The sequence below is a fragment of the Pimephales promelas genome, chromosome 18 (genome assembly GCF_988280905.1).
Source record: "Pimephales promelas chromosome 18, fPimPro1.hap1.1, whole genome shotgun sequence".
NCBI lineage: Eukaryota > Metazoa > Chordata > Actinopteri > Cypriniformes > Leuciscidae > Pimephales > Pimephales promelas.
In genome coordinates, this window is record NC_142786.1 from 21,860,797 (window position 1) to 21,876,639 (window position 15,843).

The 15,843-nt window shown below is 38.3% G+C and overlaps 1 protein-coding gene across 12 annotated transcripts in view; it reads left to right on the plus strand.

The window, feature by feature from the left end:
- Positions 1–11,051, plus strand: part of trioa (trio Rho guanine nucleotide exchange factor a) — a 130,671-nt gene extending 119,620 nt beyond the window's left edge. For 8 of the 12 annotated variants that reach the window (XM_089123116.1, XM_089123118.1, XM_089123122.1 and 5 more), the window contains 10 exons: positions 756–1,513; positions 3,952–4,199; positions 5,693–5,828; positions 5,930–5,957; positions 6,050–6,212; positions 6,586–6,707; positions 6,808–6,886; positions 7,843–8,043; positions 8,126–8,264; positions 8,647–11,051. In XM_089123116.1, coding sequence (XP_088979242.1) covers positions 756–1,513; positions 3,952–4,199; positions 5,693–5,828; positions 5,930–5,957; positions 6,050–6,212; positions 6,586–6,707; positions 6,808–6,886; positions 7,843–8,043; positions 8,126–8,264; positions 8,647–9,192 — 2,420 coding nt within the window. In that variant the 3' untranslated portion in view covers positions 9,193–11,051. The remainder of the gene's footprint in view (positions 1–755; positions 1,514–3,951; positions 4,200–5,692; positions 5,829–5,929; positions 5,958–6,049; positions 6,213–6,585; positions 6,708–6,807; positions 6,887–7,842; positions 8,044–8,125; positions 8,265–8,646) is intronic. The other 4 variants (XM_089123120.1, XM_089123126.1, XM_089123117.1 and 1 more) reach the window with 2 other exon arrangements.
- The last annotated feature ends 4,792 nt before the right edge of the window (positions 11,052–15,843 follow it).

The window sequence follows — 15,843 nt, forward strand, 5'->3', positions numbered from 1 at the left end:
CAAGGTCCGAATGAAGTTTCACTGCAAACTGTTTAAAGGGCTTTAAACGAGTCCAGACGATGAATAAGGGTCTTCTTGTCAAGCGAAACGATCGCTCATTTAAAAAAATACATAAAAAAGTTGAAGTTTTATAAGCACAAATGCTCGCCTTGCTCTGTTCTGTGATGCGCGTTCGTGACTCTCCTGTTCGAACTCAAAATGAACAAACCTTTTTTTGGGTAATTTGTTTCAGAAATTAACGAAATGACTCGAAAAAAGATTTGTTCATTTTGATGAAGGAGTTCATCAAATGAGAGATGAGAGACGGAATCCAGGTGTTTTTATTTATTTTGGAAATGACCGATGGTTTCGCTAGATAAGACCCTTACTCATCGTCTGGTGTCGTTTAAAGCCCTTTGAAGCTGCACTGAAATTCTCATTTGGACCTTTTGGTTTGGTGCCAAGTAAAGTCCATTATATGAACAAAAATCCTGGAATGTTTTCATCAAAAACCTTAATATCTTTTCGACTGAAGAAAGAAAGACATGGACATCTTGGATGACATGGGGGCGAGTAAATTATCAGCAAACCTTTTTTTTTTTTTAAAGTGAACTACTCCTTTAAGGACTAAAGGTGCATTCACATTTACTGTTGTTATGCAAATTTTTGCAAGTGAAATTCAGTCGTTTTGATAAGAATCTTCTTGGCTGTTACACCTCGTCAGCTGTTGTGCTCATCTGCAAATGGTTCAGTGAAATCTCTCTTTCCTCCTGTAGCGCTTACATCTCCCATAGACTACCAGAGGAACCATGTGGAGGGCCCTGGTGTCTCAGGCAGCAGTGTACAGGCTGGAGGGAACGGGGGTCAGGGGATGGCCCCCGGAGGAGGCGGAGGGGCCCCGGCTGGGTCGGGTTCCCGCTCTCGTCCCTCCCGTATTCCCCAGCCCTCGCGCTTGCCTCAGCCGCTCCGTCATCACTCTCCCGCCCTGGGGCCCGGAGCCCACGAGCCCGACGGCCTCGACAAAATATCAGGTATGTCCCCTAGGCCTCACTCCAGGGGTCCCTCACCCTCTTGCACCACAGAGCCAGAGCCAAAGGTGAAGGTTCCTGCGAGCCCTCACCCCAAACAGACGGACCCTACGGAAAGCGCTTCCAAAGAAAGCAGGGATGGAGCCTCTCCGGCCCAGATCCCTCGAGCAACGGTGGCTCCGCTAGCTCTGGTCAAACCCAGACCCGGAACGGTCTCGCCCATGGCCTCCCCGTTAGCCACCCCGGCTTTCAAAGACTCCATCCCACCCTGCAGTCCCGGGCCGAAGACGGGCGGCAGCTCCGGCTCGTTCTGGAGCTCTGTTCCCGCCTCTCCCGCCAGCAGGCCCGGCTCCTTCACCTTCCCCGGGGAAGCGTGCGACAACACCCTGGGACGGCAAACTCAGAACCAAAGTCACCGGCATTCCACCCACAGTAAAGACGCAGACCGTATGAGTACCTGCTCTTCTGCCAGTGAGCAATCTGTCCAGTCCACTCAAAGCAACGGGGTAAGAGACACACTCCTGCCCCGGGCCACCGCAGCGCTTCAGCTCAACTCTGCTCCTGTCTTCCCTCATGAATGACTCTCTAACACACCTGGATTCTGTCTGATTTCTGCCTCTCCTAACCTGGTTTCTTCTCTGTGGACCTCCAACAGAGCCTTTTCTCTGTATCTCAGAAATCTAACCGTTCTGCTTCCAGCCAGATACTAACTGTTTATGGGGTTGTAAAACAAGAACTAGTTTTCTCTCCTTTTTTTTATATATATAACAATAAAAATATTAACCTCAAGCTACTTTCTTTGTGAGGTCTTTACAAGATGTTTTTCCTTCTGAGATCAGCTTTTCTTAAAGGAGTAGTTCACTTTTGAAAAAACTTTTGCTGATAATTTACTCGCCCCCATGTCATCCAAGATGTCCACGTCTTTCTTTCTTCATTCGAAAAGAAATTAAGGTTTTTAATGAAAACATGGATTTTCTCCACATAATGGACTTCATTGGTAACCAAACGGTTCAAGGTCCAAATGAAGTTTCACTGCAAACTGTTCAAAGGGCTTTAAACGAGTCCAGACGATGAATAAGGGACTTATCAAGCGAAACGATCGCTCAAAAAATAAAAAATTTTATATATAAAAGTTTTATAAGCACAAATGCTTGCCTTGCTCTGTTCTGTGATGCGCGTTCGTGACTCTCCAGTTCGAACTCAAAATGAACAAACCTTTTTTCGAGTCATTTGGTTCAGAAATGAACGAAATGATTCGAAAAAAGATTTGTTAATTTTGATGAACGAGTTCATTAAATGAGAGATGAGAGACAGAATCCAGGTGTTTTTATTTATTTTGGAAATGACCGATGGTTTCACTAGTTAAGACCCTTATTCATCGTCTGGTGTCGTTTAAAGCCCTTTGAAGCCCTTTTGGTTTGGTTCCCGGTAAAGTCCATTATATAGACAAAAATCCTGGAATGTTTTCATCAAAAACCTTAATTTCTTTTCGACTAAAGAAAGAATGACATGGACATCTTGGATGACAGGGCGGTGAGTAAATTATCAGCATTTTTTTTTTTTTCAAGTGAACTACTCCTTTAAGGACTAAAGGTGCAGTCACATTTACTGTTGTGCAAATTTTTGCAAGTGAAATTCAGTCGTTTTGCGTCAGGGCGAAAGATTTCGCCATTGGTTTAAGTTGATCACACTGAAAAAAACTGCTTGGTTTGAACGTGACTTCTGTGTGAGCTGTGCTTCATCACTACATTAGTGAATGGTTCTTTTTTCACACATAGTTTTGCCAAAATGTAGCTATTGTGACCGCACCTTAATGTTAATCTTACGAAATGAACACTGGAAACATATGTGTTTGTTTTGATTCTGCCTATCATGTGATTTAGTTCAGAGATTTAGATATTTTTAACAGGCTACTGTAACTAACATGAGTTCTTATCTCAGTTTCTTTTCTGTTTCTTACCTTTTCTTTGACTGTTCTGGTCTACTAATGCATGTTTTCGATGCAGTGCACTTGCAAGGTTACATGTCAATCAAAAGTTGTAAATATTACTATTGAGCATGGAAGTTATTATGGAATGTTTTGACATTATCAAACACCAAAACATAAATTTATTCTAGATTTACTAGCCCTCATGTTCTGTATGGAGTCAAAGAGACCTCAAGACTTTTGCTAGATCAAAAAACGTAACATTGATGCATCAGGCTGAAATGAAGACATAATCATATGAAAACTGATTATAAATAAAATTTCAACATCGACCTGACAAATATTGCATTACATCTAGAAACCCAAAAATATTTAACATTTGAAGAGTTCAGATGCAAAAGCCTCTAAATGCCATTTGAAATTTTCTTCTAAAATGATCATTTTTATCAAGCTTGTATATTTAAGTTCAGTAATTTCACTTAACTGGCAATGAAGATTACCTATTAATTGTCATTTAAGTGAAATTACTGAACTTAAATATACAAGCTTGATAAAAATGACCATTCTAGAAGAAAATTTCAAATGGCATTTAGAGGCTTTTGCATCTGAACTCTTCATTTATAAAACCTACAAAAAATGACAATTTCGCATTATATTGAGTTAGTGTACTTAAAATAAATGTTATTGTATTTTTGTACAGTGTTGTTGCCATGTCAAAATGGACCAAAAACAAACAACATTGTTACCAGAAATACATAGGGATAGAAAAACATGGGGATAGAGCTTTAATAATACCTACTTGCTTTCGTGTTGGTCAGTGGAACATACAGTATAACAAGGAAAAATATAAGGTGTTTTTCTAAATGACACAGTTTTTACACATTTCAGTGAAACATGAGGGTTAATGTGGAAATATTGTCGGTAAAGACAAGGTGTTGTACAGTACAGGGGTTTGTATTTTAAAGGTATTAAGTGTCTCTGGTACTAAAACGTGGGTGTGTGGGTGTGTGTCCACAGAGTGAAAGCAGCAGCAGCAGTAATATCTCCACCATGTTGGTGACTCAGGACTATGTGGCTCTGAAAGAGGATGAGATTAATGTTGGTCAAGGGGAGGTGGTGCAGATCCTGGCCTCCAATCAGCAGAACATGTTTTTGGTGTTCCGCGCCGCTACAGACCAATGCCCCGCCGCCGAGGGCTGGATCCCCGGGTACGTGCTGGGACACACCTCCGCCATCATCTCTGACGCATCAGAGGGGACCATTAAGTAAGAGCTCGCCTCTAACCGTTTACATAACACATGCTGAATCTTCTAATCTAACACACTACTTAACTGTTCTTTGTGTTCTAGACCTATTATGCTTACATTGCCACCTTTCTTTAGTATGTGATGATGTTGCTGTTTGGGTATGAAAAGTCTGCAAATTTACAAAGCGTCACACTGTTCCTCATTCAAATAATCCCGTCCTAAGGCATATGCAAAATAAAGGGGCGGGGCCTGGTTGAGTTAGTTAGTATTCTGATGAAACTCACGGTTATGGTAAGAGGCGGGACATTTCCAAAACGTTTGAAGCACTTGACCAATCAATACAGGTTCAGCCGACCAATCAGATCACATTGTGCTTAGGGCTGTCGCGGTTATGGAATTTCCCTTGCGGTAATGTTGAGTGGCTCAATAGCGCGATATGCGGTATTACCGCCATTTATTTATTTATTTATTTATTTATTTATTTAATTAATTATATGTTTTTGTTGCTATATAAATAATGTTTACGATGTGGACAAAAACGAGGACATTTTCATTAACCAATGTAACCGAAACTAAACAGCGTCTACAGTATATGCTGCATTGAAAGACTTTCACTCAGCGCGCATATTGTTATGACAACGGACTTTGAGCGAGTCATTGAACCGTTCATTCAACGAACACGTTTAAAAAAGCTGATTCAACAAGATGTTATTTATTTTTAACTTTGAGATTCAACTTTTCAAGGCTCAGCGGAGCAGCAATGCGTCGCATAGGCAATGCTGAAGCTGATGCTTCACTTATTAGAGACCCATTGATTCAATGCGTGACTCACTGATTTTATTTCGGCTTCCTTGTGTTGTGGGATGCTGACCAGAGCTGCTGCTGACGCGGATTTATGGGAAAATACCCGTGAAGAGAACGTTAAAATGATGATTCGACAAATTTTTCGCTTCCCTTTGACACGACAAGCTTTTCACGACTTCAAAGACAGACGCAGGTAATTGCACGCGCAGCGCGTGACGCGCTCTGCCGATCTCTTTCATTCACAGTCTATGTGAAGCCTGTAGCTAGGCTACACATCACCATGATAAACAGTCTTGTTATCGTTATGAACTTGTTTAACATTCAATACACATGCATTAAGTTCAAAACAAGAAGGGTATAGCCTTATAAAAAAAAAAAACGTGAATATCGCGGTTGCTGCGGTTACGTGCAATCCTCTGCGGTTGACTTGTCAGAAGCGCGGTACTACAATATTGCGGTTACCGCGACAGCCCTAATTGTGCTTTCCCGAAAGAGGGGCTTCATAGAGACAGGATATCAGGGTGTTACTGATGGTCAGGAGCTGCAACAATGTCAAATATGGGAAAAATAAGGTGTTTTTTGAACATTCAAGCATGAAAACCTGTTCTAGTAGAGTCCCAAAAAAGGCATAACAGGTGTCATTTCATAAGCTAGACATTCAATTTGTTATGCAACCATTAATTTTAACATAATGTGTTGCTTTCCAGTAGGAAATCATGGCATACATCCCTCCGCATTCGTAAGAAGTCAGAGAAAAGAGAGAAGGAAAATAAAAAGGAGGTCAAGCTGGAAAATGGATACAGGAAATCCAGAGAGGGACTAACCAACAAGGTCTCTGTAAAGGTAACACTAATAAAAACAAACACAAATCTTTGTCTGTCTTGTCATTTTCTGGAAATCCTTCAGAAAGATGGATACTCAAAACTTTGTTCTCTATTTTGCAGCTTCTAAATCCCAATTACATCTATGATGGTAAGTTCAAAATGTTTCTTAGGTGAATTGCTTTCAATTATAAACCAGTAATAAGGGTTTAAAGTGGATTGTTTTTTTTTTTCTCCTGCCAGTTCCCCCGGAGATCCTCGTCCCGCTGAGCGACGTGACCTGTGATAAAGGGGAGTGTGTCACTCTGAGGTGTAAAGTGTGTGGCCGCCCCAAAGCCACAGTCACATGGAAGGGACCCGATCAGACAACACTCACTAACAACGGCCACTTCAGTATAGTCTACAGGTGCGGACAAACAGGACAAAATTGTTTACGCAAAAAAAAATAATAATAATAGTCTTGCAATCTTGCAATTTACATTGGAGACATGCATATATTATTTTGGTAATATAACTATATATATATATATATATATATATATATATATATATATATATATTGCTTTGTTTATATATCTCACTTTAATATATCTATCACTTGTTAGATTTATGTTTTAAAAACGCAAAAGGATTGACATAATTTTTTTTCCATCACCATGTCCATTTACGGCCTCCGTAGAAAGATGAAGATATCTGATATTATTGATTACTGATTTCATTTAATTACAGTGATTAAACTACGTAATCTAAGGTTTTATTGTCTTCTCTCTGCACCACAGTGAGACTGGCGAGGCCACGCTGCGTATCGTAGGTGTGACCTCAGAGGACGATGGCACATACACTTGTGTTGCTACCAATGACATAGGCAGTGTGACATCATCAGCCAGTCTCAGAGTGTTGGGTAAGAGTATGTTCCTTTTCAGACCGGCCTTGCAAAATGTCTACCTGGTGTTTCAGAGATTTAGGTGAGGCTTTGGACTTAACTCGGCTGTCTTTCACAGGAACTACCAGCGATGGAATCCGGGTCATGTGGAAAGACAACTTTGAGTCCTTCTACACTGAGGTAGCAGAGCTGGGCAGGTGAGACACACAAACACACAATTATGCTGTCAAATGGATTCATTTATAAACCCTTTGGGTAATACTTTACTTGAAGGGGTGTGAATAAGACTAACATGACACCTTCATAATCATGACATGACACGTGTTATGAATATGAAGGAAGTTTTATGGATATCAACTGTCATTAAGTGTCATTCGCACAGTTATGACATTTTTAATGCAAATATGACATTGTTTGAGATGTCTTTGTTATGACACCTTGACAAACCAATACATCATAACCTGTCAGAGTCTTTGTCATGACAACTTGACATTAGACAACACAACCTGTCATAAACATGACATAGCAGATTAATTATCAAACTTAAGAAACCACCAAGCTTTATTGGTTAACATTAAATTAAACTGTCATGTGGTTGGTTTTGACATTGGCTGTCATGAAGCCATTATAACTTTTTAATGACAAATTCAATTAGAACCACTGTAGTTGAGGTCACGAAAAATATTCATGACAGCCAATGTCAAAGCCAACCACATGACAGTTTAACTTAACTGAATGTCAAGTTGTCATGACAAAGACACCAACAGGTTATGATGTATTGGTTTATATCTAGATGTCATAACAAAGACATCTTAATGTCATATTTGCATTAAAAATGTCATTATTGAGCAAAAGACACTTAATGACAGTTGTCAAACATGCATAAACCCGATTTCATATTCAAGACATATGTCATCTCATGGTTATGAAGGTGTCATGTCAGTCTTATGCACACCCCTTCAAATAAAATGTTACCAAACTGGGTAACAAAATCCATCAGAAAAACATGGTGGCACACTTTTAGAGAACATTGACACACTGTAAGTTCGTATCAAATTAAGAGTAGAGAACTGTTTTGTTTTTGTCAGAAACATGCTAATACAGTTTATGGAGAATCGATCGTAATTGCGATCATGTTGTTTCTTTCTCGTAGGGGAAGGTTCTCTGTAGTAAAACGCTGTGACCAGAGAGGGTCGAAGCGGACTGTGGCGGTCAAGTTTGTGAATAAGAAACTCATGAAGCGAGACCAGGTGACCCACGAGTTTATTGTCCTACAGAGACTCCAGCACCCTCACCTAGTCAGGCTACTGGACACCTTTGAGACCTCCAGCAGCTACGCTCTGGTCCTCGAGATGTGAGAGAGCACACACACTTTAAGATCTTTCATATTTCACACGCAGGGATGTTCCTGAGCATCAGTTTTGTGTTGTTCACAGGTCTGATCAGGGCCGTCTTCTGGACTATATTGTGAGCTGGGGGAACCTCACTGAGGAGAAAGTGGCCTTTTACCTCCGGGACATTTTAGAAGCTTTGCAGTACTTGCACAACTGCAGAATAGTTCATCTGGATTTAAAGGTGTGTTGGATGCACGTTATTTTATATATGCTGGCCCGATTGTGCAAGTGAATATTCCGTCATGTCCCGAGTCCCGACTCCTCAACGCGAGACGTGACGCTTGCCTAGTGCAGAGAGAGAAGATGCAGCACCGCGAGCCGTTAATATGGAAAAAATCGATTCGTGGCGGTTGAGAATCGATTTTGAATTGACCATCAATTTTTTTTTTCCAGTTAATAGATACACGTTGCACCTTTAAATATGCTTTTTAAATAAACATGTCTTAAATCAGTTCTTTTATTTAACAATCAGGTATTTATATTTGATTTGTTTTTATTTTAAAAGCATGCATGGCATTATAATATTAAATTCAAGCCATGATAATTTCCCATTTTCTGATCAGCCTGAAAACCTGGTGGTGGAGCAGAGCGTGTCCCAGCCGATGGTGAAGCTGACGGACTTCGGTGACGCGGTGCAGCTGAACTCGACTCCTCACGTTCACCCTCTGCTGGGAAGCCCAGAGTTCGCGGCCCCTGAGCTGGTTCTCGGGGACCCCGTCTCTCTCTCCTCTGACCTGTGGAGTCTGGGGGTGGTGACGTACGTGATGCTGAGCGGGGCGTCTCCGTTCCTGGACGAGAGCGTGGAGGAGACGTGCCTCAACATCTGCCGCCTGGACTTCAGCTTCCCCGACGACTACTTCCAGGGCGTGAGCCAGGCGGCGCGGGATTTCGTGTGTCTGCTTCTCAGGACCGAACCTTCCAAGCGTCCCCCGGCTGCCGTCTGCATGCAAGACCCCTGGCTGAGACCCGGCGGGGGCCGCCGCTCAGCCGAGTGCATCGACACCTCCAGACTCATTTCCTTCATCGATCGGCGCAAACACCAGAACGACCTTCGGCCTCTCGGAGGCGTAAGAGCCTTCCTGCAAAGCAGACTTCAGCCCAGGATCTGACCCAGAATCATGATCTCATCCTCTTTCCCATGCCAATCAAGAAGTCTTCAGTCCTGAGCCTATCAAAATGTGTGCTGACAACCATATCTGCCAATCAGAGCCTTCGTCAGCAGACGAGACGTAAGATTGATAGTTCTCTCCCAGTTTGCTGCTGCCTTGTTTCCAATTCAATTAAGACTTGTAAGCAGAGATTAAAACAATGGAATATAAATATATATATATAGATATATATAAAGATTTCTTTGATTTGCTGAATGATCAACAAATCTACACAAGAGGACTGATATTTTGTGTAGAACAAATGTACCTGCACAAGAAAGCGATGCCAATGCAAGTTAGCAAGGGGAACAAGTGTTTCTCTTTGCGTTTTGCCTGAGCCAGAGAGCAAGCGGCTGCTTTCGTCGTGCTTTTACAGTGTTCGACTCGGAACCTTTCTTAACGAGACAAACGAACAGCGCGTTATACATTTTCAGGTACACCTTTCAATAAAAAACCATAACATCGACTCAGTCTGAATGAACGCAACACACAAAGCGTTTTAAGTGGAAACTTGTTTTGGTCTCCTAGTGTAATTAGTTGCTTATTTCAACGATGATGATGATTTTTACAGGCCGCACCTCTTTTTTTTTAATTTACTACGACTAGAACAAATCGTGTTGTGCAATCTGCAGATGTATGCGCCTTATTCTATACCATGTTTGTTTGTTTGTTTTTTTTTAAATGCAATGTCACAAGGGTGGAGAGACACGGCGTCGGAGCGCGTCGGCGATGACTGAATACTGTAAATGCACTCGCGTTGTTTCCGGTTCTTACCACGTGCAATGTTGCAGCTTGGATGGGTTATGCAACTGTTTATGAAGACATCTGTTAAACCTTTAATAAAAACGTAGAATAGCACGTATTCGGTGCTGCGGTTCTGCTGTCGTTTATTTAATCCGGTCTTTTTCAGTAAGTATTGAAGCCCTGTCATCGTACGGGGTTGCTGTCTACAGTACATGGCACTTACGCTAGTCACTTTTCTGTTGATATACATATTGGTATGCCAAAGCTCTCCATGCTTTATGAGAATTCCCCACACACATTCGACTCCTTTTAAGTTATACGCTGTGACTGGGTGTTTACATGAGATTTCCATAGCTTTACAACATCTATTTTCCACGTCATTGACGTTTTACGTTTTGCTTTTCTGTGCATTTTCTGAAATGCACCTCCCATTTAGACCAGGCAGTCCTTGACGTCGATATCATTTCGCATAGCAAGATGTCATGGACAAAAATGTGAAGCCTTTAAATTATGATATTTATCTCGTCATATAGATAGTTTTAATGGCTTTAAAGTTTTAAGGCCTCAGTTTTTGTCGTAAGAAGCTCTCAACAATTGAAATTGTCACTGGAATGCTGTCTGTAACCAGTGGCCTGTTGTTCTCATTTCCAGTGATCCTCGCATCATTCATCAGTCAGATGTTATCTTTGAGATTTTGAAGCGTATTGAAATGTTTGATTGGCGGGCAATGACTCGTTCCCGGTTGGAAGGAACATTGCTGAATCATCTGTATAGACCCATATGATGTCCCCTAATTTATTTGTCATTGTAAAGTTGTACAGATGCCTTTACAGCGTGGGAACTTGGACTGGATACATTTTTTTTTAAAGTGTTTCATTGAATGTCTAATTTTAGTTCTGATCTCATTGTATTTTTAATGTATGTATTATCATTTTAGACTCGTTTTATTTGGATTATTTTATACTGTTTGCATGTGTATATTTCTTTGTACAGAAACCATAAGTGTTTACGCGATATGTGCTGTAAATATTTTCAGTTTTGTCATCATTATTTTGGAATTAAACATATGGAACATTCTCGTGGCTGCTGTGCTTGGGTTATTCCGTTTCGGTTTTTCTCTAGTAAAGATTTTTGAACACTATTTAAAGTTTTGAATGTTCAGGTTGGGAAGGGAGAATCGCTTCCATTTATATATGAATTAATTTTCGAACCGCAGTTACTTTACCGATTGGCTCTGCTATGACTTATTCTGTCATATTGTATTCATTCGCATGATTATATGAGTGCACCGTCTTTGCATATCTAACTCTATTTATACTACACCCTAAAAGTGTGAACTCTCTTTGGGAAGAAAAAGTTGATACTTTTGAGTGTGAAGCAAAAGAGTACACAAGCTTTGGGACAAACTATCACGTCATACAATTGCGACTTTAGCGGATGCTCTGTTGCATCCTGTCACAGTAAAGTGGTCTGTCAATCATCTTGTCACAGTTCACATCCTCCACATTTCATTTCTCTAGTGCAATGCCCGTGCAAAATCAGTTTTGTGTGTTTTTAGTTATTGTTGGTTTGGTATGTTTGAGTTGCTTAATAGCCTTGGCTACTTTTGCCTAAACTCTGAGAAAACGCTAATGTTAAGCACACCAGAATAAAATATAATATTTAGAATTAACCCTCAGGTGCTCTTCGTTTCGGAGTCACACTTGTTATCTTCCCGGTCAAGTGACCGGACACCTAAAAATGAAACTTTCTCCATCCCAGTAAAACCAATGCAATTTATTTTTGTTCTATAATATTTATTCTTTTTAATTTAGTATTTTGAGACAATTTAAATGAATTTATTAATATTTATGCAATATTTATGGTTTATTTTTGCCATAGAAAAATATATATTATTTTCTATTTATATATTATTTTCTTCAAAAAAATGTTAATGCAGTATTTTAGTTTAATATAGAGTCTAGGCCTTCAGAAAAAAAATATTTTTTGAAGAAAATTAGCACCATCTGGTTACAGTATAGAGAAAAAGCGTAGAATCATGGTGTAACCACTTGATGGCATGTACAGCTCTCTATTGAGAGGCATGTGAATTCCCCAGCTGTTTATGAACACATTTTTGTTGTTGTTGTTGGTGGATTTTTATATATAGTTGAAACAATCTCAAAAACTATTTCTTATAAAAAAAATGACAAAAAACAAATATTCACAATTTTTTTTTCTTTTTTTTTACAATTTCCCATTCATTTCCTCTGGGGTCATTTTTGACCAAAGACCACAAGTGTGACTATTTTTTTTAAGACCACTTAGCATGCTCAGATCATGACCTCAATTTTTTTGTGTGTTCACATACATAATGCCATAAAAGTCACCAAGTTTCGTAACATCGCGATGAAGCTGTGATTTTTTAAAATTCAAAACATACTTTTTGTAATCAAAATGTATTGGTGTGTATGTGTATAAAAGTGTGTTTGTGTGTGTGTGTGTTGGTGGGTGTGTCTGTTTTGCACTCTAGATGTTGTAGAGTGTCGCCCCTTTCTTGCGGTGTACTTTTTTTTTAGAATTGTGGAAATAGTAGAATTGTAGAATTTTTTTTAGGATTTTTTAGAATACAAAAATTCAGAGATTTTTTTTTTTGTATCAATTTCCCATTCATTTCCTATGGGTTGTCATTTTTGACAGAAGAGCAAAAGTGTGACTCATTTTTTACGACCACTTAAATTGCTCGAATCATGACCTCAATTTTTTTGTGTGTTCACATACCCAATGCCATAAAAGTCACCAAGTTTCGTAATTTTCTGAAGAAGCTGTGATTTTTAAATATTCAAAACAGATTTCTTTAATCACAATTTATTGGTGTTTTGTGTATAAAAGTGTGTGTGTATGTGTGTGCGTAGGGGTGGGTATGTCTGTTATGCACTCTTGATGTTTTACAGTGTCACCCCTTCAATGCTGAGCACTTTTTTTCTGCATTGTGGCCGATTTGAAGATTGTACACACAAAAATTCTCAAAGTTTTTGTGTTTTTGTCAATTTCCCATTCATTTCCTATAGTCGGTCATTTTTGACCGAAGAGCCGAAGTGTGACTATTTTTTTTACGACCACTTAGCATGCTCGGATCATGACCTCAATTTTTTTGTGTGTTCACATACCCAATGGAATAAAAGTCACCAAGTTTTGTAACATTCCGATGAAGCTGTGATTTTTAACATTTCAAAACATACATTTTTTCGGTCAGAAATGACCGAAGAGCACCTGAGGGTTAAACAGTGTAGCTGACTTAAAGATTTGCTACTTTTTCAAAAGTAAATCGCTATGTTTTTGAAAATGAATACCTACTTTTTCTATAGTTCTATACATAGTTGAAAAACTGTATACTGTAGAACTATAAAAAACTATGTATAGTTAGATTGTAATAAATGTATAATTACATTGTAATAAACATACAACTACATTGTAATAAATTAAAAAGTAGCAAGTCTTTTTGAAAGTAGCAATTCTTTTAAAATAAATAATGTAACAATAATAATGTAAGAAATGTATAATAATAATAATGTAACAAAGGTATAATAACACTAATAAATGTATAATTACTTTGTAATAAACATATAATTACATTAATAAATGTATAACACTAAGCAATGTATAATTATTTAATTTTCAAAAAGAATAATGTAGCAAATAATAATGTAACAAATGTATAATACTATTAATGTAACACATGTATTATAATGTAACAAATGTATCACAACACTGTAATAAACGTATAATTGCATTGTAATCAATGTATAATTATATTTGAATAAAAGTATAATTACATTGTAATGTACAATACGACTAACAATGTATAATTAAATTTTTTACACTAATTTAAAAAAGAATCGCTAATTTTTGACAAAGAATCGCTACATTTTAAAAAAAGAATCGCTACTTTTTGACAAAGAATCGCTACATTTTAAAAAAAGAATCGCTACTTTTTGACAAAGAATCGCTACATTTTAAAAAAAAGAATCGCTACTTTTTGACAAAGAATCGCTACTTTTTCAAAAAAGAATCGCTACTTTTTGACAAAGGATCGCTACATTTTAAAAATAGAATCGCTACTTTTCCACTACTTTTTTCGCGTCACTGCAGCTGCTGTTACCACAGCCGTAAAAAACGTTGTTGTGTAAACCGCTTCTTATTCTTCATAGTGAATCAACAAACAAACTGTTTTCAACTAAAAACGGTTTTATGAATATGACTGATGTCTACTTACCTACACACTCATGTTAAAAAAAGGTGTTATGATATTACGGAGAAGAGACCATGAGGATGTAAGTGGGCTGTATAGGACTTTTATTGCATCACACAGGTGAACACTACAGTGGTTTGCATTGTGTACAGACAATACGAGGAACATGGTTGCACAGTAGTAACCAGCGATGCTTTATTTACAGACAGACTTTGTTCTTAAATAACACAGTATTCATTCATAATTACAGAACCGAGAACGAACTGAAGAATACGTCTAAATGAGAACGATCCAGCTTGGGCGAATCAGTGTAGCTTTATAATATGTCAAATCTGGCAACATTAAGACATTGATTATTCACATCCATACGATGGACTCATCTGGCTGTATATAAATGCCTTATCTAAATGGGAACTTCTTGCATGACTAATAGAGAACACATTTAATGGGCAGAATATAGCATCTGTTGCTGAAATTATACTGAGACTTCCTGAAAGTCTTCCTGTCTATGAGAGCGAATTACTGAATCAAACGCCTGTCATAAGTCTTTTGAATTAGTCATGTCACCATAATAATGACATTATCATTATCAAAGTCAGCAGATGGGTTTGCTCAGAGCTCTGGCGCATGCATGATAATAAAGTCTGCTGTGTTTTACGCCCAAGCAGCAATATCTGTCTCACGCTTATTAACACGCTAATCTGCATTTATGTGTAGATGGATAACTGAGAAGCAAACATGCTCTATGCGGTCTTGCCTGATTTACATACAGTAGCGAAACAGTAATTCAGAATTGTACTCAAACCCATGTTCACTTTTGCTCTCTTTTACATTTCGAAAATCTCATATTTAATATTTTTCTTTTTCCTTAAATAGTCATAGTAGTCAATTAAATAATTCAACAAAACAGACACGAGAACAAAAAATAAGTTTTATGTCAATGTTTGTGTACAATCTTAGTTGACAGAGTACAATAGCTTAAGACTCGAGAGCAGGATCAATTCTTACACTGAATCTGTGGTATTTTATATATGTACTGTATATATCATTTTTTCCAGCGCAATATAGCCAACACATGTAAAGTTTCAAACAAGGTCTTGGTGATAAACCATTGGTTGTTTTAGCCTTTGCATATTTGCACTAAGCTCCAGGTTTCATGACCAAACCCACTTCCAGACAACGTAATTCTTGAGGATTAAAGAGTCATTCAAAATTACAATAACTGGAGGTCATTTTTTGGTCTAATAGCATGAAAAAAAATAAAACATTTCTTTAGGTTTGTTTTCTTCGAAGCCCTGCACATGATATGCGGGGAAAAAATATGCATATCGTGGTCCAAATTAATTAGTTTCCACAATTTACTAAAGAGAGAACAAATTGTTAATCCATGGCCACAATATATATACGTTTCAACCACGTGATAATAAATAAGGAAATTGTGACTTTTTTTTCCCCATAATTGAATTTATAACTCACAATTCTGACTATTTCTCACAATTGTCAGATATATACTCAATCCACACTTCTGACTTTATTTCTTCACTTTTGCAATTGTGAATTATAAACTCTGAAAAAATGATGTGAGAAAAAAAGTCTTTTTTATTCCGTGGCTTCTAATTATATTCTAAACTGAGAGT